Below are 26,432 nucleotides of genomic sequence, written 5' to 3'. Positions count from 1 at the left end.
TTAATCAAATATAAAAATTAAGGTTACTATTTCATACCAATTATTTAAGATTCGATAAAGCGATTTAAAAAAGCAAAACTTTAGAACATATTGATATACACTTTAGGATTAAATTTACAGTATTGACAGCCATGAAGAGCTGAAGCCAATGGACGTCACACATGGTTGATGTAAACACATGGACATCAATGCTTATCAACAGTTATATTTAATAGCTTATTAAAAATGGATAATAAGACTAATACTATAACCTCATGATGTTTTATTAGTCAGCATGGATTTAGTAATATAACCGACATATATTAAATGGTGACAAAACACAAAGATAATTATACCGGAATTATTCTATTAACGATTAAGATGATTAAGGAAAATCATATACAATTTAAAAGAAATAAATATATCAAAAGTAAGATTAGCAATATACTTTACTAACTCTTGCATAATAAATTCCGAGTCTTGTTCATCATTTGCTGACTCTTTAACTGCTTATTTTACATATCACTCCTGGATCCAATACTATTTTATTCCATGTGGAAAAACACTACAACAATACATGTTTCCTCTACTAAACATCCTATATGTCATACCACAAGGAGTTTTGAACTTAATTGAAGGTCTATCAGAACCTGATTAATTTCTTAAATAATGTAGTAGATTTTTAAATCGTATTAACCTTTCTAAATATTAGTGGTGCCCCTAATAATAACAAACCATTATAACCGATATTTATGAACTTCAATTTTAGTTTCAGTATTCTTTGTTTCAAAATAAACAAATATAATCAAATAATTTGAACTAAGAGTTTTATCATTTTACCGAATATCGAGATATCAAATACCGACTTATTGAGATCGGTCTTATTACATCTAGAATAGCTACTTGTTGTATAAGAAACCCTTCAAATATTTTTTAATTATAAAAAATCACATTTTACTTTTTTATTATTGCATATTAAAATTTAGAAAATTAAGAAAAATTTCGGTTTCTTGCATGGTTACTATGTTTTAGAGGAATCGAAGAGATTTCATTTATATTATGCAAACCTCTATATCGAATTGTAAAAGTTAATATTTTTGCCAAAATCACATAGTTGTTGACCATTAATTAGTTGACATGAGGTCCTGGAGACTTAACATATGCAACAGATTAATATCGAATTTTTATAATAAAATTTTTTCCAGTAAGTTGCAAAGTTCTGCCTCAAGAATTAATACCATCCTTCATACAAAAATAACGTTTATATGAAACTAAAGAGGCTTTTGACCCTCTCAAGCACTTAATATTGAAGTGGAATATTAATGTTTATGAATAAGTCAATATAACAGAACTTTTCTTGATACATCACAAAACTCCATTTCAAACTCTTGGACGTCCACCTGTATAAAAGTCAGGTGTTTTAGTTAAAATCTTTGTTTTCTACATTTAAAATATATTTTTATTTAAAAAAACTTAACGAAATTGATCAACCAATCCCCATACTTACTTATTTTGGTAACATGTGCTTTTTTTGGTTCATGAATATAAAAGGTGTATCAAACCGATTGCGGCCATAAAAGAAAAGGTCATACCTAAATCAGCCTATGAATGCAGGGAATATTTAGTCAAGCGCATAGTGCTAGCATAATTGAATTGCACTAAATGGGTTCTGCTTCAAACACGATAAAAAAAATTCTGACTTATTGATGATTGACAATAAATTGGCATACATACATTCGCATAAATCTAAAGAGTAATATTGAAAAACTATACCATTATGTACCGATTTGTATGCATTTTTTAATTGTTCACTTAAATCTTAAGCTGTTTAATTAATAAAGTATGGAATATATAATTTTATTTTGACAATTTATTATTTGCAGTCATTAAAAATTAATATATAAAATATTTCTGAATGTTTTTTCAACAATATAAATATTTACAATTAAAAAAACAAAATCCAATCATTTTTAGTGCTGCTTTTTAGTCATTAATGTCCTTAGAAACGTCCCCGCAATTTCCATCAAATGAAAATTCATCTGCACTAGTTGATGAATTCTTCTGAATGGTTTGTATGGATGTTTTGCTGCCACTTTCATCAATATATGTTCCATGAACTCTCATATTATTGCAAACGTCTTCAGTATGTTCTGTGTAATAATTTACCGTTTGTTGCTCTACGAAAATTTTAATTTAAAAAGAAATTTTCTTGGGCAATTACTAATTTAATTACACATAATTATCGGGTTAATTGATCAATATAATATAGCAAGTATGTAAATATAATTGTACTACATACACTAAATAAACACTATATTTATTATAGAAATATTGCAAACAACTCAGATCGCAAGTATTTGTAAATTTCTAATGTTAATTTAGCAATATAAGTGGTATTCAGACTTGTTCGATTAATCGAAAAAATGAAAAAATTTTATATAGTTATAAAATTTTTTTTTGTAAAATTACCATATATTCCAATTACCAAGCTATAGAGACATCACATCTGACCAATATTTAGGTATTTAATAAAACATGAATTTATTCCTAATATTATTACACAAAAAGTAAAAAACCGTACTTTTCTGGTTATATTTACAACTTTTACAACTTCACTGAGAAAGAATTCAAGAAATACGTTCAGAAATCTGACTAATATTTTTCTCCTTATTCAATTCAAAGTTATTAAATTACCAAACTATGTCTTAATACCACCATTTATTTGGCCTTGATGAACAGGACATATGTACTTTAACCTGGAGATGATTTCACAGTTCGAGAAATAGAAAAAGTCATATAAACAGGACCCCTGCCATTAAAAGATATATTAAGAATCAATTCAAAAAACTTTAATAAACTAAAATTTAGTTTTAAATATATTTATATTTTAATTTAGTTTTAGATATTTGCTTAGATGAACCGTTTTTAAGATATTTTTAAAATCTTTCACTAAAAGTGGTTTTCGATAATATGCATGATTAATATGCTGCATCTCTGTAAATATTAAAAATAAACCCTAATCTACTCCCATGATTTTTTTTTATTAGTTTGTTAGTTTGGAACAAGAAATCTTCTCCCTACGTTGGTACGTAACGCCCTGTATAAAGCGAAAAAAGTAATATAATTTAAAACAATAGAACTTTAAAAACATACGAATAGATTTTTTAAGAAAACTATGAAATAAAATTAAACATATTTGAATTGGATTTTACCGCCAACATCCGCGTTACACAATCCTTCCGAGATAAGCTCATTAGAAATGTTACCAGTCCCTCCTTGAAAAACAAGTAATGATTTATATATGAACATTAAAAAAATATAACAATTGTAAAGTACAATTTATTAGAAATAAGGTATATAAGAAAATATTAGTTACCCTCAGTATTTATATTGAATACTTCTTCAGCATTAACATCGTATGGAACGCTGACAATTCTTTCATTAAAATTAAATTCAAGTTGTAGCTCTACAAAAATGTTTATGATATAATATTATTAAAAATTAAAAACAAATAAAAACATATCTTACCATCTGCATCGTCGCTAAAAATAGCCTGAGTATGGACATTTTCAAAAATGCCCTCAGATTCATTTAGTTGCGAATTATTTTCAAAAGGTTCCACTGTATCATTGGGTGCATCGTTTACGAAAGTTCTATCATATTCACCATTACTTTTTTCCTAAAAATGTTGAAATGACAATTAATTAAATTTTGTCAGCAAAATTACTATCTTTATTTACATGCTCTAGATTATCGTTGTTTTCAGATACGCTAGTGTCTTTAGTCATCTCTGACTTATCACTCCAGGAAGGGTACAATAAGTTAGTGCCGTTCTCAAATACGTCAGCACATCGCTGAACAGTTTCATACTGCAGTCCTTGATTTAACGGCAACATTTTTTGCTCTTTAAAGTTTGTTAGGAATTCTTCAACCATTTGAGTGGAAGAATCATCATCAGTTGGCAGTATATTATTAGAAAATTTGTCTGATAAACTGCAAATCGAATCAAATTCATTTTGCTCAAGTAGCTTCATACAAGATATATCATCAAACTTATCATATTGGTCCCATTGAATATCTGTATTGACATCAGAATTTTCGTCCTCTGTTTCCTCATTTTCACTCAAACTTAAATCACTTGAGTTATTGAGTTTAGAATACTCAAGTTTACTATGTTTACATTTTCTTTTGAATTTATGTCCGAGAAACTTGTAAAGATTATTGTATTTCACGGATACTTTTTTAACGTGCATAGTATATTTAGCTACATATCGACTTTTACCCTTTCTCTTTTTAATATACTGAAGTGCTTCCAATCTAGGAATTTGTTTAATATCATTTTCCAACTTAGTTTCTAAATGACATGCATTGAAATCAATACAAGATTCGTCTGATTCATACGTAATCGTTTTCAAGTCCTTTAAATTTTCAAATTTAGCTACACAGTTGCTCACATTACTACTAAAGTCAATTACTTCAATATTATTTTCATCTGGTGTGATTACTTCTAAATGAATTAAATCATCAAGTGATACTGCTTCGTCATCAGATAAAGTATCAATATTTTGTGGTTCAGAAGCAATTACATTATTAAATAGTACTCCTTCCTTGTGTAAGTCTGACACAGATTTATCAACAGATAGAGCAGCATTATTTTGTGGTTCAGAGTCAATTACATTATTAAATAATATTTCTTCCTTGGCTAATTCTGTCACAGATTCGTAATCAGATATAGCAGTATTATTTTGTGGTTCAGAACCAATTACATTATTAAATAGTACTTCTTCCTTGTGTAAGTCTGACACAGCTTCTTGATCAGATATAGCAGTATTATTTTGTGGTTCAGAACCAATTACATTATTATATAGTACTTCTTCCTTGTGTAAGTCTGACACAGCTTCTTGATCAGATAAAGCAGCATTATTTTGTGGTTCGGAACCAATAACTTTAGTGTATAATAGTTCTTCCTTGTGTAAGTCTGACACAGATTCATGATCAGATAAAGCACCAATATTTTGTGGTTCAGAACCAATTTCATTATTATACAGTAGTTCTTCCTTGTGTAAGTCTGACACAGATTCATGATCAAATAAAGCAGTATTATTTTGTAGTTCAGAACCAATTACATTATTAAACAGTAGTTCTTCCTTGTGTAGGTCTGACACAGATTTATCATCAGATAAAACAGTATTATTTTGTGGTTCAGAACCAATTACATTATTAAATAGTACTTCTTCCTTGTGTAAGTCTGACACAGCTTCTTGATCAGATAAAGCAGCATTATTTTGTTGCTCGGAACCAATAATTTTATTGTGTAATAGCTCTTCCTTGTGTAAGTCTGACACAGCTTCATGATCAGATAAATCAGTATTATTTTGTGGTTCAGAACCAATTACATTATTATATAGTAGTTCTTCCTTGTGTAAGTCTGACACAGATTCATGATCAGATAAAGCAGTATTATTTTGTAGTTCAGAACCAATTACATTATTAAACAGTAGTTCTTCCTTGTGTAGGTCTGACACAGATTTATCATCAGATAAAACAGTATTATTTTGTGGTTCAGAACCAATTACATTATTAAATAGTACTTCTTCCTTGTGTAAGTCTGACACAGCTTCTTGATCAGATAAAGCAGCATTATTTTGTTGCTCGGAACCAATAATTTTATTGTGTAATAGCTCTTCCTTGTGTAAGTCTGACACAGCTTCTTGATCAGATAAATCAGTATTATTTTGTGGTTCAGAACCAATTACATTATTATATAGTACTTCTTCCTTGTGTAAGTCTGACACAGATTCATGATCAAATAAAGCAGTATTATTTTGTAGTTCAGAATCAATTACATTATTAAACAGTAGTTCTTCCTTGTGTAGGTCTGACACAGATTTATCATCAGATAAAACAGTATTATTTTGTGGTTCAGAACCAATTACATTATTATATAGTAGTTCTTCCTTGTGTAAGTCTGACACAGATTCATGATCAGATAAAGCAGCAATATTTCGTGGTTCAGAACCAATTACATTATTATATAGTAGTTCTTCCTTGTGTAAGTCTGACACAGATTCATGATCAGATAAAGCAGCAATATTTTGTGGTTCAGAACCAATTACATTATTATATAGTAGTTCTTCCTTGTGTAAGTCTGACACAGATTTATCATCAGATAAAACAGTATTATTTTGTGGTTCAGAACCAATTACATTATTAAATAGTACTTCTTCCTTGTGTAAGTCTGACACAGCTTCTTGATCAGATAAAGCAGCATTATTTTGTTGCTCGGAACCAATAATTTTATTGTGTAATAGCTCTTCCTTGTGTAAGTCTGACACAGCTTCTTGATCAGATAAATCAGTATTATTTTGTGGTTCAGAACCAATTACATTATTATATAGTAGTTCTTCCTTGTGTAAGTCTGACACAGATTCATGATCAGATAAAGCAGTATTATTTTGTAGTTCAGAACCAATTACATTATTAAACAGTAGTTCTTCCTTGTGTAGGTCTGACACAGATTTATCATCAGATAAAACAGTATTATTTTGTGGTTCAGAACCAATTACATTATTAAATAGTACTTCTTCCTTGTGTAAGTCTGACACAGCTTCTTGATCAGATAAAGCAGCATTATTTTGTTGCTCGGAACCAATAATTTTATTGTGTAATAGCTCTTCCTTGTGTAAGTCTGACACAGCTTCTTGATCAGATAAATCAGTATTATTTTGGTGGTTCAGACCAATTCATTATTATATGTACTTCTTTCCTTTGTGTAAGTCTGATACTGCTTCGTCATCAGATAAAGTATCAATATTTTGTGGTTCAGAAGCAATTACATTATTAAATAGTACTCCTTCCTTGTGTAAGTCTGACACAGATTTATCAACAGATAGAGCAGCATTATTTTGTGGTTCAGAGTCAATTACATTATTAAATAATATTTCTTCCTTGGCTAATTCTGTCACAGATTCGTAATCAGATATAGCAGTATTATTTTGTGGTTCAGAACCAATTACATTATTAAATAGTACTTCTTCCTTGTGTAAGTCTGACACAGCTTCTTGATCAGATATAGCAGTATTATTTTGTGGTTCAGAACCAATTACATTATTATATAGTACTTCTTCCTTGTGTAAGTCTGACACAGCTTCTTGATCAGATAAAGCAGCATTATTTTGTGGTTCGGAACCAATAACTTTAGTGTATAATAGTTCTTCCTTGTGTAAGTCTGACACAGATTCATGATCAGATAAAGCACCAATATTTTGTGGTTCAGAACCAATTACATTATTATATAGTAGTTCTTCCTTGTGTAAGTCTGACACAGATTCATGATCAGATAAAGCAGCAATATTTTGTGGTTCAGAACCAATTACATTATTATATAGTAGTTCTTCCTTGTGTAAGTCTGACACAGATTTATCATCAGATAAAACAGTATTATTTTGTGGTTCAGAACCAATTACATTATTAAATAGTACTTCTTCCTTGTGTAAGTCTGACACAGCTTCTTGATCAGATAAAGCAGCATTATTTTGTTGCTCGGAACCAATAATTTTATTGTGTAATAGCTCTTCCTTGTGTAAGTCTGACACAGCTTCATGATCAGATAAATCAGCATTATTTTGTGGTTCAGAACCAATTACATTATTATATAGTAGTTCTTCCTTGTGTAAGTCTGACACAGATTCATGATCAGATAAAGCAGTATTATTTTGTAGTTCAGAACCAATTACATTATTAAACAGTAGTTCTTCCTTGTGTAGGTCTGACACAGATTTATCATCAGATAAAACAGTATTATTTTGTGGTTCAGAACCAATTACATTATTAAATAGTACTTCTTCCTTGTGTAAGTCTGACACAGCTTCTTGATCAGATAAAGCAGCATTATTTTGTTGCTCGGAACCAATAATTTTATTGTGTAATAGCTCTTCCTTGTGTAAGTCTGACACAGCTTCTTGATCAGATAAATCAGTATTATTTTGTGGTTCAGAACCAATTACATTATTATATAGTACTTCTTCCTTGTGTAAGTCTGACACAGATTCATGATCAAATAAAGCAGTATTATTTTGTAGTTCAGAATCAATTACATTATTAAACAGTAGTTCTTCCTTGTGTAGGTCTGACACAGATTTATCATCAGATAAAACAGTATTATTTTGTGGTTCAGAACCAATTACATTATTATATAGTAGTTCTTCCTTGTGTAAGTCTGACACAGATTCATGATCAGATAAAGCAGCAATATTTCGTGGTTCAGAACCAATTACATTATTATATAGTACTTCTTCCTTGTGTAAGTCTGACACAGATTCATGATCAAATAAAGCAGTATTATTTTGTAGTTCAGAATCAATTACATTATTAAACAGTAGTTCTTCCTTGTGTAGGTCTGACACAGATTTATCATCAGATAAAACAGTATTATTTTGTGGTTCAGAACCAATTACATTATTATATAGTAGTTCTTCCTTGTGTAAGTCTGACACAGATTCATGATCAGATAAAGCAGCAATATTTCGTGGTTCAGAACCAATTACATTATTATATAGTAGTTCTTCCTTGTGTAAGTCTGACACAGATTCATGATCAGATAAAGCAGCAATATTTTGTGGTTCAGAACCAATTACATTATTATATAGTAGTTCTTCCTTGTGTAATTCTGACACAGATTCATGATCAGATAAAGCAGCATTATTTTGTGGCTCGGAACTACTAACCTTATTAAATAACAGTACTTTCTTGAGCAAGCCATCACATTCTTCTGTGGAAACATCACTTATTACTTGCGCATTCGTATTTTCATAATTCTCGACTAAAACAGACATTTTTTCTTTATTTTCACAATCAGAAATAATGTAGTGTTTTTTGTTTTTTATTTCCTCGGTTTCTGCGTTTTCAACTTTTTCTAAACCACAATTATCGAAGTCTACTAAAACTTCAGAAATAGGTTCTATACTTTTATGCAGCATAGGTTCTTCCCACGATGATAAATTTGAGACGACATTACCGTCAATAAATACAAGACCCTTGTAACTCTTAACCACCTTGCTAGTAGCAGTTTCAAATTTCAATAATTCATCTTTACTAAATATAAGATTTTTATTGCAATTGTAATTTGATCCTTCCAATGAATCATCTATAGAGACTTGTTTCTTGTTAGTAGTTAATATTGATAAATTATTTTCATGCAATGTGGATATATCTTCATAGGATGAAGCATTCAATGATTTGTTTTCGCTAACAATATTATTACATTTAATAAATTCCGTAGTAAGTCCATCGTATTCATTTAAGAATGATAATTTTTCTTGCAATGTGTAGTCTATTACTTCCGCATTGTCATAACTGGTACTGACTTTTTGTACATTTTCTGTACAATGATTACTTTTGTCATCTAAAGCATCTAAAATCAACTCATTATTCTTCATGCTTGTAATTTTTGCTTCCTCAACTAATTCCTTGTTACAGCTTGTACCGCATAGGTTTCGTAGATTCTTTAAAAGGACCACGTCATTTTCAACTTCTTGTAAAAGATCGTTTAATGATTTGTTTTTATAATTAGTAACATGGATTTTATGGATATTTTCTAAAGAGCGTGATTTATTTATATTATTAACTAAGATCAGGTTATTTATGTCGTCTTCAGTGGGTATAGACTCTTCTCCTTGAATCAAATCATCACAGGCTAATTGCATGTGACTGATAACAGCAGTACTGTCTCTATTGTTTTCTTTGACAGATAAATCATTTTCATTTGATGTGGATTCATCTTTATGTGGTATAGCCTTTGGTAATTTATATTTATCATCAAAAACTTTATTAGTTTTGATCAATTCTGGAGTTAGCTCATCGTATTCACTTAATATTGACACATCTTTTTGTAATAAATTATCTTTTACTAAAGCGTTGTCACAACTGAGAATGCATCTTTTTTCACTATCTAAGTGAATAATATTATTTATTTTTTCTGTACTATAATTTTTTTTGTCATCTAAAACTTCTAAAATCAATTCATCCTTTTCAATTCTTGTGATATTTTCTTCTTCAACTAAATTTTTGTTACTATTCAAATCGAAACAATTCGGGCTGCTCAAAATTTTCAAATTTTTTAAAAGGACTACGTCATTTTCAAGTTCTTGTAGAAGATCATCCAATGATACATTTTTTTTATTATTGTCGGTAATTTCCTCAATACTCTTACAAGGATGTGCTTCGTTTGTAATATCAACTACAACATCGTTCTTAATAAGTTCCTCTTTTTCTTTTTGTAATAAGAGATTCGGAGATTCTATAAATTCGTTACTATTGTTAAAAGTAAAATTAGTCTTAATGTCTTTAGACTGGACCATGTTTGTAAGACGTTCTGTGTCGGAACTAGTATCATTTCCACCATTATAATCAAGCACTAGTTGTTTTGATTCTTTTGCCTCATCTTTCGCTTTCCCTGACAACTCTTTTTTAAATTTACATATGTTAAATATATTTTCAGATTCGGAGTCATTTTCGAGATCTTTCTCAGAATCATATTGAACTTCAAATTGTACATCATCTTCACTATAATAGCCTTTAAGGCCTAAGAAATCCTTAATATTTTCAATATCATCATTCCAAATCGAAATAGTTTTATTATCAACCAGTTTTTTATCAGTGTATCTATCTTTCTCATTGTATACGCGCCGTTCTTTAATGTTTTTAACCATCATTTCCAATATTTCTTCATTAAACGGATACCTAATATTGTGATCAAATCTTTTAAAGAAAGGTGAATTTATTAAGTTTCGCATATAATGAGTTTTGTATGGTCCTAGGAGTGGAGCATATTTTGAAATTAAACTGATAGTTGTCTCTTTCTGTACAACGCGATTACGTTGCTGAATAGACAGTTGATTAACAAATTCGTTAAAGGAATTTAAAACACTATATATAGTTTTGGTTGGGTTCGTGATATTCTGTTTTGAAACATTATCTTCTTCTAAAACATCATTTTCTCTTGAACCATCAATGTCACCAGTTTGTACCAAACTTTCGCTTTGAATTATGAATGGATTAATCTTATCACATACTTCTGTAGCCATTTTTGTATTTTCGGCAATCAACTCTTTATAAGTTGATCTATTTGTTACTTTATTAGAATCACAACAATCGAGAAACGAAACATTTTTATTTTGGTTTTTGCTTCTTGAAACCGTTTCTTTAAATGATGTGTTCAGTTCTACTTTATTAACTGTTTCTTTAAAGCATGAAACAGTATTATTATCAATCAATTTTTCTTTATCAGTTTTTTCCGCAATCAAATCATCATATCCATTTTCCTGTTCAAATTTACGTAATTTTTCAAATAGTTCTCTTTCTTCCCTTTCATATCTCATCAAACCCGTATTAGAGCGAGTTTTGTTATAAAACTCATTTAAGTACTTATCAAATGCCTTAGTTTCCTCATTCATGGCTTCATAAGATATTTTTGATATATTCGATGATATTTTATTAGCTGCATTTGCGTCATTTCCATCATACGTACAATTATATTGATTATTCTCATTTTCCTTAGAAAATGACATACTTAAATTATATTTTTGGTCAGAATTACCTATAGACTTCACTACAACAGTTTCATTGATATCATTATTATTATTTAATTCTGTTATATCCTTTATGTTTAAATGTGTATCTTCTATCTGAAGTACGTTATTACCAAAATCAAACTCTGTTTCGGATTCTGATTCGATGCCTAAAGAAAAATCTTTTTCGACATTCTCGTTGCTATTTGCCAAAAACTTATCTCTTTTTATGTTGTGTTCTTGAAATTCTTCAATGAAAGCATCCATATTAGAAGACAACTCTTCGAAGTCTTTCGTAACCTGGGCATTGCTTTCTTCAGAATCTGCTTTATTTAAATAATCCAAGAGCAGGCTCTTAGCAGTACATTTATCATCACGATTTTCATTTTTAGTTGATACACGCAAATTATCCATTTTATCAGTTTGTTTTGATTCCAATTTTATTTCATTTGAATCATAAGTCTCTAATTCATTGATAAAGGTCTCATGAGCTGATGTCGTAAATGGGACATTATTTTTATTATCCGTCTCATTGTTAACAACTTTAAATATAGCATTTACAGTTTTCACATATTCAGATTGCACACCATCTTCATCCATATTATTAACAATCTCACTCATTTTTTTTGCATTTATACTAATTTCTTTGTCAGTTTCTACAACAACTTTTTCTGAACCTAATTGTGAAATATCTATGCTGTTGATTGGGAATGTTTCTTCAGTTGTTTCAGTTGAATCAAAATAATTTTCTTTATCTTTATTGTTATTTGATGTAACCATTTCTTTATTTTCTTGCTCAAATTCATAGGAATTAGTTTCGCCACTTGAATTTTCTGTCTCTGGTGAATCGAACTCAAGTTCACTTGAAGAATCTTCATCACTATCCGGTACTACACTAAATTCATCCAAGTCCACTGTCTTTGATTTCTGTTTACGTCTTCTTTTACTTTTATTAAATGTGTATTCCGGTTGTATACAAGTATCTTCATCATCCTCTACTTCCTTCCAAAGGTCATTTGCGTCTTTACCTTCGTCATCTTCTGAAGAAGTGCCAATCAATGATGTCTGATCTTCAGGAGGTTTATATTTATTGCGTAAACGTATAGTTGCTAAGAAAAATATGTATAAAAAGAAACAATGTATATGGAAGTTTTACAATATTACCATTAATGCTATCTGTCATTTTTTTTCGCTCTTTACGCGCCCATTTTTTGTGTTCAGCATTTTCAGCCTCGTATCCTCCAACACGCCTGAAACAGAAAGCTAAAATATTTAGCTCATGTTTGGAGAAGTTGTTAAACGATGTATTTACTAACAAAATGGCATCAACATAATAGGTGATGTCTTGATACAAAAAAAATATTATATATGGTTTTATATACTACTCTAATTCAGTAATTTTAATAAATTTTTTACATATATCTATTTTTATATATATATATATTATTCTTACAAAACGATTTATCATGAATTTCAAAATTAATATACACACAGCAAAAAAAGTCTGCGATCACCCATAAAATTTTTCTAAAATTTAGCATACTTTTTTAATTTTTACTCAAATTGCTATGTGTCTTTCGGCTGTTAATTCTTTAACAGGAGTAGAATATATGTCCTAGAGGAAACATTTCATTTTCGCGAACAGTTAATATTCGCTCAAGATCAGATGATGACCGCATAATCTGTACTGAAGTAATTCGTAGTGGAATTCATATGATTTGGTCGTCGCCATTCTTTTGGTTACAGTACAATATTTTAATGGAAAGACACTTTGTGTTTTTTGTTTTCAATGAAAGCATTTTCTAAGAGATTGATGGCTAAGAGATTGATTAACTTATACATTACCACATTATTACATTTAAATTCTATCATGTATAAAGGATTATCTAAAGAAAGCATTAGGCAAATTGCAGTTAAGAAGTTAGTAACCCTTCAAATTCGGCATACGTTTTATATGTACTTATATTTTCAAATTATAATTGATTTAATTTAAATAATAGTCACATTTAAAGAAGAACACCTCAGATCGGAATAGCGCACATCAGTAAAGCTTTATTGATCAAACCGCCAAATAGATTATCTCTAAGTTAATATAAAAATCAATACCCTTCTGTAGTGCCATAGCGGAGCTCAATTAATGTAATACATTGAATTTTTTAACTCACATAAAACTTACAACCGACAACTTAAACAAATTATCCTCAATGACTCGATATACACTTTATGATGGCGACTACTCCAGCAACTAAAATATGGTCACTCCCAAAAGAAGTGTAAGACAATAGATTTGTAAAAATCCAAAATACGTGTGTTTTTTGACTAATGGATCTAAATATCTTGCTGAAGGAGATGCAGTGATAACAAAATAGCTTACAAGCTTATGAAGAAGGATGATCTAACTACATGCATAAGTCTTACAGCTTTTTACAGAATATCCACTTGTTATGTCTTGAACATAATCTGATTGAGAAGGCTTGTCTCAATACCAAACGACTAACGCAATCTAAACAATTACTGAGAATTTGCTACTTCTACATACATCTGAAGTCAAATTATTTATTTCTTAACTAAACATGTTAAGGCTGAACGACATTGATATCTACAGAGTTTGTATAATAGTAAGTTAATCTTCTACTAATCTTATCTGCTAATGTTCTGCAATCCTCAAGAAATCTATAGTGCAATTACTCTATATGTCTTTATTAATCAGAATAAGGTTTGTGGCCTTGAACTGAGATATTTATAGGTTTATAAATAACCTTAAATGAACCAGGTTAATTTAAAAGACTGTTAATATGGATACCACTATAGATATCTTAGGTGGCAATGCAGCATTACCCCTCCTCCTAAATACAATGTACATCTACCAATCACTTCGTTACATTTAAAGTTTTGATTTGCAGAAAATTTTTATGCAACTTACCAAGCTTCTGCACAGGCCCGATCTTTAGGGAAAACTGGGCGACTATCCAGGTAAGTTAGTTCTTTCTGAAATGACAAGTATTTACTGCTAAAGTAAACAACTTTATTTGAAATTAATCTTACACATTCTAATATTAGTGTCTTTCGGTACTGTGGCAGCATTGACACAATAGGATTTCCTTGTAATATCAAAACACGAAGTCTTGACATTTTTGCAAAAATCTAATGTAAAATTATTTTATTAATATTATAATCTAAAATAAACTTAAAAAAAAACACCTATATAAAATCAGTATTTAATTTATAAAATACATTACAATAAAAATCAATATTAGAGCACGAATCAAATTTTATAATCACATTTTAAAATTAAATAAAAAAAACCATAATAGTTTGTACCCAAAATACAAATAAATTTATTATTAGAAATAAAAATAAATAAAAAAGGGATTTAATAACAAATGATAAGGTTATCCATTTTGTGGCTCCAAAGATCAACGTTGAAATTTTGAATAAATTTTTATTTTTATATATAACGGAACTTAATGTTGCCATTAAGTGTCAAATACAAAATCATTGAAATGTTATCCACAGGACATCTTACAATACTGAATCCTTTAAGAATCATTTTCAAAGAGTTGAGAATTTAAGGATTTTACACCTAAGCACAATTCTTTGCATCAAAAAGAATCCATCAAAAAACAGTCCATTGGAGACAAATCTCATGGTTTTAATAGCCAATTCGAATCAACAAAACGTGGAATCATGAGTCTGCGTTGTATGAATTTTATCTTGTAGCACCGTTCTGTTATAAACACATACCTTTGACATCTATAATTTCAATTTCACGACAAAACAAATTTTGTAATCCTTTGGTTGTAGCGAACGGAATTTACTGTTTATTTAACACCTTCATTTACAAAAGAATATGTGTATCTAGCAAACCTTCAGCCCAAATACCACCCCCATACACCAACAGTAACTTTATGTGAATACCATACCCTTTAGATAATTACTTGTGAATTTTCATTACCCCAGATTCAATTTTTTTTGGACATAGTCTCTTAACAAACAATACGCCTCATCATTAAAGATAATTTAATGTAAAATATACGTACTACAGATTCACCATTTTGCTGTAAGTTTTTATACTTTTTACATTTTGTATCTATTAAGTACTCATACTATATAATGTTAAATAGCAAACCCCATATTAAACATATGGAGCCTTTGATAAATGTTATATATACCATCACATAAAAATACAACAGATCACTCCTACCTTTACAACTAGAAGATCATCAATACGGTTGTTGCTAAGATCCAATACGGAAAGATGTGAGCAGTTTTCCAATTCTTGCAATGATTCAGCATCTTTAAGATAATTAGATGACAAGTTGAGTGAATTTAACATGGGCAATATCTCCGAACCAATATTCTCAATTTTTCGTATATGATTCGATGAAAGATTGAGATTATCTAGAAGCTTACAACTATCAAGATTTTCAATGCGCGTTATGAGATTGGAATGCAAAAACAAGCATTTCAGTTTTGTTTGGTTTTGTAGACCTTCAATCTTACATATTGCGTTACTCTCTAGCCAAAGGCATTTCAACTCAGTATACTCTTCCAACTCTTCAATATATTGTATACCTTGAAAATAATGCATATTTTTAAATATATTTGTTATACAATTCATATGTAATCAAAATGTATATACCTTGAAAATGTAGATAGAGGACATCATTTAAAGCAGGCGTTTGATATAGTTTATGTTTATTGCATAGTTCACGGAGAAGTTTTTTTGTGATACGATGCAGACCCATAATTTCTTTTTTCTGCTCATTTTGCACAACAATACTAGAGCGATCCATATCTGTATTTTTGTGGCAACCTCCTCCGGTTATGTTATTCTCTATTGCCGATATTTATTTCTAAATAACGTTAAAATTTTGTGTTAAGTTTTTGAACAAAATGTGTTATTGATTTATTAATCGTTCTCAATGTTACTAAGCAAACGTAACTAACAACTTAGATTTCAAATAAACAAAAGCATTACATCCACATAATTGTTTAAATAAACAAAGCTATGATATAAACAACTTTTCTAAAGAATTGATTTAAAGTTGCAATTGAGATACACATCAATAACAAAAAAACAAAAAAATGTTTTCTAAGTAACAATAAGTTCCAATATATAGCATTTAATGAGGCAAGATCTATGACAACCACCGTTAAGTTGTATTATGCAGATAGTATTATTATGAGAAATATCAGTGGAATTTTATTTTAAAAAACCTAAATTCACAAAAATGTAAAATAATTCCACTTACCTTGTTTTCTCTTCGTCAGTCAAATTGTTTTTTAAAACATACCAATAAGTTAATAATTTAACGTTAGCTAAAAGTAAAAATTTTATTTTACAAAAGAAATTAGTATCTCGTATACAGATACCGATATATAAGCATTTATGCCTACATGCCTACTTTGATTTAAAAAAAAATATTCTAAATACCAAAGAATATAGTTAGCACACTAAACTGTAAGCGAATCCAAATGGCATCTTTCGAAGGGGCCATGTGACACAGACAGTCATATGACAACGGACTCATATCACCATTGTCAATTTTCTACTACTATTTTGGTATGTTTTATTTTGTCTCAATTAAAAATGGCATTGATTAGTGGACAACACTGTGTTGATCAATCTAATGAGGCACAGTAATCTTTATCACCGGGACCAAATTTAAATCGGAATTTCTCTCATTTTCAATTACTTAATTTACACTGATTACTCATACAACGTGACCATGACAGTCTGTATAAGAGGATTCTCGTGTAAGGAAGTGCGTATGAAGCACCCAGTCAGAAAAATATATAGGACTAACCCCACCCATTAGAACGAGCAACTCGATCGTTATACAAACAGACACGTTATACAAACAATAATAAACAAATGACGCTGCGTTGATCATGTCCTCAAAGGACTATACAGCAACAATGATATAACCGCATCAAAATGGAATTCAAAAAGGTCAAGACAACAAGGTGTACTGAAAATTACTAAAAGCGTACTATTTGGAATCAGAATCGAGTCTACTAAAATTACTACATTGAAGAAGCCCTTTGCTCGCTTAGAGAGTAAAGAATTTAAAGCCATATACCATTTGATCAAAAAAGGACGAGAAGTTAAAAAAACCCGCAAAAATTTAATTTTTAATAATTTTCTTTATTATTGCCTTCAAAGTACTCTCCTCCTGCGGCAATAAATGCATGCCAACGCTTGATTCAATTTTCCATACAAGTTTTATAGGCCGCCGAAGGTATGGCCTTTAGTTCACGTAGCAAATTCTCTTTTATGGCCTCTATGGTCTCAAAACGCGTTCCTCGCAATGGCCATTTGAATCGGGGGAAGAGGAAAAAGTCACACTGGGCCATATCTGGAGAGTACGGTTCTTGATGATGATATTGATGGAGTTTTTGGCCTAAAACTGCGACACAACCAACACTGTGTGAACATGTGCGTTATCGTGGTGTAAAATAATACTCCTTATTGACCGTTTGACCGTCCGGAAGGAATTCATAGTGCACTACACCACGAATATCGAAGAAAACAGTCAGCATAACCTTGATTTTGGACCGATTTTAGCGTTCTCTTTTCGGTTTCAGCTCACCTTCAAAGCATCACTCGATTCTTGTTTGAGGGCATGTCAAATTCATAGACCCATGTCTCATCACCAGTTATGATGCGTTCAATGAATGTGGGGTCCCTATCTGCGTTGGAAATCATCTCTTTGACCACATCACAACGATGCTTTTTTTGAATGAAATTCTGCTAAAAATCGACACACGAAAATTCTTCGACTTCTTCGTATAGACGCCAAACAAAAACTAATCGTACGATATGCGTTAAACTTTGACAGAATGTGTGTAATAGTGTTGCCAGCGTGAAAATAAAGAAAAATTGCCGATTGGATAAGCGCGGGAATTCAAAAACTTTCACACTTAATTACTTCTGTGTAAATTAAAAATAGATAACTAGAAAAAAAATTAGAGAATCCCTTCGCAAAGCTTCGCATTCCATACATTACAGTTGTAAACAGTAAAAATACATATATTTTACTTACTTGATATGTTTCAAAGTATTTGCAACTCTGAATTCTCAGAGCTTCTAATAATTTTTGCAGCAGTGAAAATAAAAGAACTCACAATATTTTATTTTTTTATTTTTAACCAAATTTTTTGAATTATAAATTAAATTTATATTTTGTTTTGTAGATATTTTTTATTCACATTCTGATAACGAATGCATTGCACACTATGAAATACCTATAATTAATCTGAATTTTTAATTCTATATTAAATTTGGAAGAATTAACTTGTTGTCAACCACATTGAACCTTAACGGTACCCTGAGGGATATTTCTAGTACATGAACTATTTTAGTCGAAATTTAGCAACATTCTTATTTATTTCTCGATTACACACTGTGCATCGATTGTAATAGATTTGCAAAGGAGTTAACCTGGAGAAAGAGCTTATTTGAAGACAATAAATACCCCAAAAATTAAGACCCTAATATATATTGCCGAACAAATATCAGCAGAGACAGCATTACTTGTTATATTATAATTAAAAATTAATTATTTTAAAGCAGTACTTTTTTTACCTCTAATCAAATAAAATGTATAATCATTTAATTGCCTTTGCTAAAAAAAAGCATGAGAAACAAATTTAATAAAAATATATTAACCAATTATTAAAAATGTTCAAATATAAATTAATCTTACAATGTTTTGTTCTTTAAAATTTTCTAAGATCAATACTTAAGTTATACGAAAATGCTTTGCTTGGTACTACTGGTTCTCTTTTTCTTCAGCTACCCCTAACTCAGCCTCAATCCCGGTTCCTATATTTTCTTCGTTTATTTTTATAGCATCATCATTATGTATACGTTCTACTTTGGAAAGATCGTTGTTGATGCAAACTTCTAATATTTCTGGAAATATTATACCATCGCCTACATGATCATTATTTAGACAAGCTGCAGACTGTCCTTGCATGAGGAGACATTCATCACTTTTCGAATTAACAGTATCAATTTCAGTATTATTTTTATTGCTACATGTTTCCTGAAAACAATTTTTTTAATTATTATTTTAATATTGAAGCAATAAAACGCACATCAAATACTTCATCCAAAATATCAAATATATCATCTAACCAATCACTGTCTAAAGTTGTAGTAGTTCCATTTTCAAATACATCTGATGAAGTTTTTAATTCTACAGTATCTCTTGGCAAACGCATTTCTGATTGCTTTTCCGTAAGAATATGTGTACCACAAATTGAGTTTGGAGTTTCTATTTCCGTATCGGTTTTAACATTGCACACCTCAAGAATACCATTTTCATTCGTTGTATTTACAGGGTCCATTGGTACACAAGTTTTTGATGGGTTTTGTATAAGAATTTCTGTATCACCAATAGAATTTGGAGCGTCTTCTTTCAAATCAGTTTCTTTCTTGCATACCTCCTGAATATCATTATCGTTCGTTATATTCACAGCTACAATAGCTTCACAAGTTTCTAGCATTTTTTGTGAAAGAATATGTGGACCGCATATCGAGTTTAAGTCATTTACTCCTACACCGTTTCTCTCATTATATGGTCCATGTTCGTCGTTTTCATTCGATTTATTGAGAACAACAAAAGGTATCAAATTTTCTGATAGTTTCTGTCCATCAATAGCCGAATCGACTTTTTGAGTTTCTGTACAAGCTTTATCACTAAGTGCTTGCTCAGTTGTTAATTTAATAGTATCAGCGCATGAGTGAATCTTAGTTTGTTTCTGCATTTCATTTTGTTTATCACGTGGTATTTTAGAATTGGCATCGCAGTCACAATCACAACTGCAACAATATAATTCCTCTGGTGCTACTCTTTGGCATTCAATAATTTGTTTTGGACTTTTTTCATTTAAATAGTTTTCAATCATTTCGGCAGTTTTGTCTTTATCTCTAATCCCTTCCGAAAAGTCTTCAAGTAACTGAAGTAAGAACGTATCATTTCTTCCTTTAATACTACAATTGTGAAGTTTTTCTTTTTCGAGTTCTTCAAATGAATTTTTCCTAGTCTCGTTTTGAATAGAATTCTCCTTATAATCTTGATCATCTGCTAGACTATCATTTTCTACACTGTCAATGCATATAAAGTTTTCATCGAAATTCAAGTCCGCCATATCTTCAATATCACTTATAGGATCTATTGGATTTAAGAACTTGCCTTTTGACAATTTACTTTTTCTTTTACGCCTACGATATCGGTTTTTGGGCCTGTAGTATAAACATGATTTTTTCTGAGTTTTTATCAATGTGTCCATGTTTACTTTATCATTGTTAATACAAGTAATTGCCATATTCTTTTCTTTCAATAGTTTAATTTGGTTGACTTTGACAATATATTTCCGAATAGTATTAAATTTATAAGACAGTCTCTGACGTCTCACAGCGTTTACTTTGAATTTAAGTGGTACTTTCTTCTCGTTCTGTTTATTTTCCAGCTTTAAATCGTCAAGAGATTCAGCGGAATTGGTGGGCTTTACGCCACTGTTAGTCTGCTCTTTTTTATTATCTATTAAACTAAATACGGTATCAGGTTCACTTAGTAATGTAGCTTTGTTGTTAAGATCCAACATCATATTAAGAAGGTGCGTCTCATCGCAATTGAGAGCCTTGTTTATTTCATTATCGACACTATTTAAATGCTTATAACAACTAACGAATTTCGTAACCACATATATGTCATCAGCATCAAGATCTATATTGCTAATATCAAATTTTCTTATAGATTCAAGGCTTTCAGAATGACTTTCAAACTTTTTTAAGCCATTGTAAAACCTTTCAAAAGTTCTAACAATAGTTGGCTTTGGTTTGCACTCATCAGTAACTGAATCTCGTATAAAAACATCTTGTAATTTTTGTTTTTCTGCGCTATCGATTACTGGATCGTCATTATTCTCTGACTCCCATTCATCCGATTCATATTCATCATCATCTTCGCTACAGTAAGTTTTAACTTCTGGCAAATCTTCAATAGCTCCAGTATCCTTTTTAATTACAACTAACCTACCCTCAACAACTTCTAAAGTGTCATCGTATTTATCTTTTTGCTTATAAACACGATGTACAATTCGTTTGATTTCTCGCTTTTTTTCTAAATTCATTTCATGTATTTTTTTATCTAATATCTCTTTGGTATCGTTATTGAAAGTACTCAGATTTGGAGAATTTAACAAGTTCTTAAGGTGGCATATATTTAATGGCACAGGTGTCGGAATGTCTGCTTCTTTCGAACTGTTATGTATTTTTTGTTTCTCAGTTAATATTTTAGTAAATATACGAAATGACTGTAAAATTGTACGCATTATTTCAGATACATTTAGTGTTGATAAATCCTGAATTAAATCAATAGCACTTGAAGTATCCGTATGAATAACTTCATCACTAAGAATTAACTCTGTGTCTTTAGCATAATCTTGCTGAACCGGTAGATTAAGTTGTTCAATTTTCTCCAATAAATCTAAGATATACCCAAGATCCTTACTGAAATCAATATCATCCACAATTTCATTATGATTGTACTCGTCTGAACATTCAATCTGAGTTTCGCAATCATTGTATTCATTCGATATTTGAATTTCATCAGTTCGTTCTGATAAAATATGCTCAGTATCTTGAATTAGCACTTCAGAGTTACATAGTTTATAACATAAATTTTTATTTGCGTCTGGAGTGACTTCTGACTCAATCAATTGATGAGTTAAATTATTGCAAAAAGAGTCTTTTGCACTTTTCTTAAAATTATGTTGAGAGTCATGCGAAAGAGTTAAGATTTGCTTAGACTTATTAAGCTCAGGTTCTGATTTATTTTCAAATGGCTCACCAGTTTCACTTTCTGTACTAATTTCTTTATGTTTAAGATTTATATTCTCATTAAATACATTGTCATGAAATAGTTCATTTGTGTTAATAAGTGCATCGCAGTCTTTTTTCACTGTAGATTCTGAAACGAAGTCATTTTTTTCCCTTTCGTTATCTATCATAGATAAACGAGTAGAAGTAATTTTAAAATTATCATCATTTTCAGTTTTCAAACCAAACGACTCCAGTTGATCATTTTCATTACTAAAATTACATTGAAGTGTTTCAACATTACTTTCCGCAATTTGACAGTTGATAGAGTTAGATGCTAGGATATTGCTATTTATATCTTGCGAAAATATCATAACATCACTCTGATATTCATTATTGTTTAGTTCTGTTAAATCCATAGAAACTATCTCTTTATCTCCTTTCTCGTCTGTACTAAAATCATAGATATCAGTTTCACATTCTGTTTCAAATTTTGGATATTCCAACTGAGAAGATGATTCATTCAATTTTTTTTTCATAAATTCATTAACTTCTATAGCTTCTATTTTATTCACATAATGCGAATAAATTGAATCAATTTCTATTTGAGCAGAATCAGCAGTGTCTAATGTTTCAGAAGTTGTACATCCCACAATCATTTCTTCAGATTGGTTTGAATTCAATCTATTTGTATGCGAGTATTTTAATTCACGTGAAATACCTTCAATATTATCAATAAAATTTTCAACAATTGGATTGTTAATAAGTGGTTTGTCTTCTTTTGGAACAGAGTTTTCAATTTGACTTGCATCAATTTTCGAAGTATCTAAACTAGTAAAGTAGCTGATTTTAGGCACATAAGACACAATATTATTATTTTCTTCAATAGATTCGTACAAAGTTCCTTTATCGGTATCGGTTTCATCCTCTGTAGAAGAGTCACTAAGCAATGATGATTGAAACTCTTCGGATGAATACTTATTCCTTAAACGTATTGATGCTACAAAAACCAAAGCATACGTAAAATTATACTAAAAAAAATAATTTATTTTACCATTTATGCTTTGTATCATTTTTTTGTGTTCTTTACGTGCCCATTTCCCATGTTCCTTATTTTCAGCTTCATATCCACCAGCAAGCCTAGAAGAAAAGAATGCTCACTTTTTAATATTTTTGTAATACAGTAAAAACTCTCCTAACGGACTCCTTTCATTGCGGGCTAATATTTCTAAATCCAAAATCTATTAAATCCATGATTTGAAAAAACTCAACCTCTTCGTCGGACAGTCTTAGTCGGACAGTTTTTATTATATAATTATAATAGATAGATTGCATATTTACGTAGATTTTACAAGATAAAAACTAATAGAGAATTAATAGTCCTCTTTGCTGGCGTAGCTAACTTAATACAAAATAAATCATATGTAGTAAAATCGATTAATCTTACCAAGCTTCAGCACAAGCACGATCTTTAGGAAAAACCGGTCGACTATCTAAGTATGTTAACTCTCTCTAAAATATACAAAATTAATAAAAGAAATAATTTCATAAAATTTATTTAAATATTACACATTCCAAAATTACTGTCTTTCGATATTGTGGTAACATGGATACAATGGGATTGCCGCGCAACACTAAAACCCGCAGTGCTGGCATTTTTGAAAAGATCTTATAAAAAAGAAGAAAACTTAAAAGAGAATTCCTAATTCAAATCATTATTTACATTTAAAATAATCAGAAAAAACGATTAGTATCGAAATTTTTCTTAAAATCAAGATTTAAAATTACAAATTAAAATAAAGCATTTTACACAACAAGAGAAAATTGTATAACATATTAATATGTCTAATGCATTTCTATATTTCTATCTCCTTAACACCCAGTAATATTAGATCTTAAATTAAGTTTTTTTACCTTAATAGCTAATAGATCATCAATACGATTGTCACTTAAATCCAATACTGAGAGATATAGACAGCTTTCTAATTCCCTTAAGGACTCAGCATCCTGTAGGTAATTTGATGCCAAATATAACGTATTTAGAACAGGTAATATTTCTGAGCCAATATTTTCAATTTTTCGTATATGATTCGATGTTAGATTTAGAGTATCTAGAAGTTTACAATTTTCCAGATTTTCAATTTGTTTAATGAGATTTGAGTGTAAAAATAAACTTCGTAGTTTTGTTTGATTCTGAAGACCTTCAATTTTACTTATTGCATTATTTTCGAGCCAAAGACATTTCAACTCGGTGTATTCCTCCAATTCTTCAATGAACTGTATTCCTATTAATAAAAATATAATAGATTTTTAATCTTTTACGGAAATGTGTGAATTACCTTGATAATGCAAATAGAGGACATCATTCAAAGCAGGTGTTTGATAAAGTTTATGTTTTCTGCAAAGCTCACGAAGCAGTGGTTTCGTAATGCGATTTAATCGAGTAACTTCGCGCTTCAACTCTGTTTCTCCTTCTGCACTTGAAGAAGGAGATTCCATAATTCTATTCGATATATTCAAATCCCGTTTCAATAACGTAAGTACAAAAATACAAAAATACAAAAATACAAAACTGTACTGTAAGTACAAAACACAGATGTCCTTTAATTTAAAAAAAATTGTCTGCCATTCCTATTGGCTGGTCATACATAAATTTGTTATGAACTGACGTCGAAACGCTTAATCATTTATTTAATCATATATAAAAATTAAGGTTACTATTTCATACCCTTCATTTAAAATTCGATAAAGCGATTTAAAAAAGCAAAACTTTATACATAATTTTTACACTTTAGGTTTAAATTTACAGTATTGACAGTCCTGACGAGCTAAAGCCAATAGACGTTACACATGGTGATGTAAACACATGGACATCAATGCTTATCAACAGTTATATTTAATAGCTTATTAAAAATGGATAATAAGACTAATACTCTAAACTAAATATTCTAAAATATTTCAACTAAATGCCTATGACTAATATGTACCAGATCAGTATCTCTACTCTATAACTAATGTTGTTCATATGCTTTATTGTTTGGTATTTAAATATACACATGATCAGAAAAATACACTTTATTTTTTGAAAAACCTTTTCTTGTTTTCTAACCTATCAAAAAATTTCTGGAAATCCGATACTTGCTTCACTACAATAGTAATAGTGAAAACAAAATTAATAACAATTACACCAACACCGCGTTATCAAATCTCAGAATGGTTACAGGCTCCTCGGGGAGGTATGCAGATCTGAGGTCAATTATTGCTTAGTCTGATGAAGTGATAAACAATAACCTAGTCAAGGTGTAAAGAGGGGTTTTGAAGAAACCTCGAGTTAAAAAAGAGTATAATGGCTTAAGTGCACTAGCTCAAAACAGCTTCAACATATTAATACTTAAAAAAACCTATGAGATTAGACATTACAGCAAAAAAAAAACTTTATAATTGTTCTCAATTGTTTTCAAATCCAATTTAAAGGTTATGTATATCCAGTGTTAAATACGCGTACATATTTACATTATAAATTAAGATCTAGATTTTCTTGAATGATCGTACTTACATATTATTGCAGTAGATCTTTGACGTTGTCATTTATTCTTAACATCTGGGCCAGACTTAAAGCAGTAGTCGTAAATATAAGTAAATTGTTAACCAAAAATATAATCTAATTAACCCCTTATTTTCCTTTTATTGTACACGTTCCCTTTTATTAAGAGATTAACGTAAGTATTGGAAAAAATTATTTTTTTGTTTAAACAAAATTCAACTACAGTAAAGTAAGATATAAATCTATGTTAACTTCGATTACGATTTTAAAATAAGACCATTTTTTTAGCTGAACCTATTCCATAAAAAGTTAAAAATTACAAAATTTATGAATTTATTTTTGAAAAACTAAAAACAAAAACAAAACAAACAAACAAACATATTAGTTGGATTTGGGTTCAATTAAACCATTGGTTGCATTTGGTTTCAATCGTAACAGACTCCCACGAGATGACCTATCCGTTAATCAGACTACTGGAAGCATAATTCAATTTATAGAAGATATTTAC

At 29.9% G+C, this 26,432-nt stretch overlaps 2 protein-coding genes across 3 annotated transcripts; both read right to left on the bottom strand.

Moving 5' to 3' along the window:
• Positions 1–1,874: 1,874 nt before the first annotated feature.
• Positions 1,875–18,685, bottom strand: LOC119662780 (dynein assembly factor 1, axonemal homolog). The gene is made up of 12 exons (XM_038072532.1): positions 18,596–18,685; positions 16,189–16,402; positions 15,751–16,121; positions 14,592–14,690; positions 14,470–14,534; positions 12,711–12,796; positions 6,800–12,655; positions 3,720–4,549; positions 3,508–3,658; positions 3,356–3,445; positions 3,192–3,254; positions 1,875–2,156 (listed from the first exon to the last, which is right to left on the bottom strand). Exons 2-12 carry the CDS (start codon positions 16,340–16,342, stop codon positions 1,963–1,965), a joined length of 7,959 nt encoding a protein of 2,652 aa, XP_037928460.1. The 5' UTR covers positions 16,343–16,402; positions 18,596–18,685; the 3' UTR covers positions 1,875–1,962.
• A 557-nt stretch (positions 18,686–19,242) lies between these two features.
• Positions 19,243–26,120, bottom strand: LOC119688040 (dynein assembly factor 1, axonemal homolog). 2 transcript variants are annotated; one of them, XM_038102662.1, is made up of 8 exons: positions 25,937–26,120; positions 24,720–24,883; positions 24,295–24,665; positions 23,950–24,048; positions 23,828–23,892; positions 23,435–23,520; positions 19,653–23,380; positions 19,243–19,600 (listed from the first exon to the last, which is right to left on the bottom strand). In XM_038102662.1, exons 1-8 carry the CDS (start codon positions 25,966–25,968, stop codon positions 19,325–19,327), a joined length of 4,821 nt encoding a protein of 1,606 aa, XP_037958590.1. In that variant the 5' UTR covers positions 25,969–26,120; the 3' UTR covers positions 19,243–19,324. The 2 variants fall into 2 exon arrangements, with proteins under 2 accessions (XP_037958590.1, XP_037958591.1); XM_038102663.1 differs by having other exon boundaries at positions 19,662–23,380.
• Positions 26,121–26,432: the final 312 nt, after the last annotated feature.

The sequence above is a fragment of the Teleopsis dalmanni genome, chromosome X, assembly GCF_002237135.1.
Source record: "Teleopsis dalmanni isolate 2A chromosome X, ASM223713v2, whole genome shotgun sequence".
NCBI lineage: Eukaryota > Metazoa > Arthropoda > Insecta > Diptera > Diopsidae > Teleopsis > Teleopsis dalmanni.
This window is presented reverse-complemented; position numbering and strand designations above follow the sequence as displayed.

Coding starts and splice junctions, on each gene's coding strand:
- LOC119662780 (XM_038072532.1), bottom strand. CDS start 16,342: ATGGATCGCTCTAGTATTGTTGTGCAAAATGAGCAGAAAAAAGAAATT. Junction 14,691..15,750: donor ATGATCTTCTAGTTGTAAAG/GTAGGAGTGATC, acceptor ATTTTACATTAG/ATTTTTGCAAAAATGTCAAG. Junction 4,550..6,799: donor TAATGTAATTGCTTCTGAAC/CACAAAATATTG, acceptor TTGCTTCTGAAC/CACAAAATATTGATACTTTA.
- LOC119688040 (XM_038102662.1), bottom strand. CDS start 25,968: ATGACAACGTCAAAGATCTACTGCAATAATAT. Junction 24,884..25,936: donor AAGATCTACTGCAATAATAT/GTAAGTACGATC, acceptor TATATCGAATAG/AATTATGGAATCTCCTTCTT. Junction 23,381..23,434: donor AATGATACAAAGCATAAATG/GTAAAATAAATT, acceptor TGGTTTTTGTAG/CATCAATACGTTTAAGGAAT.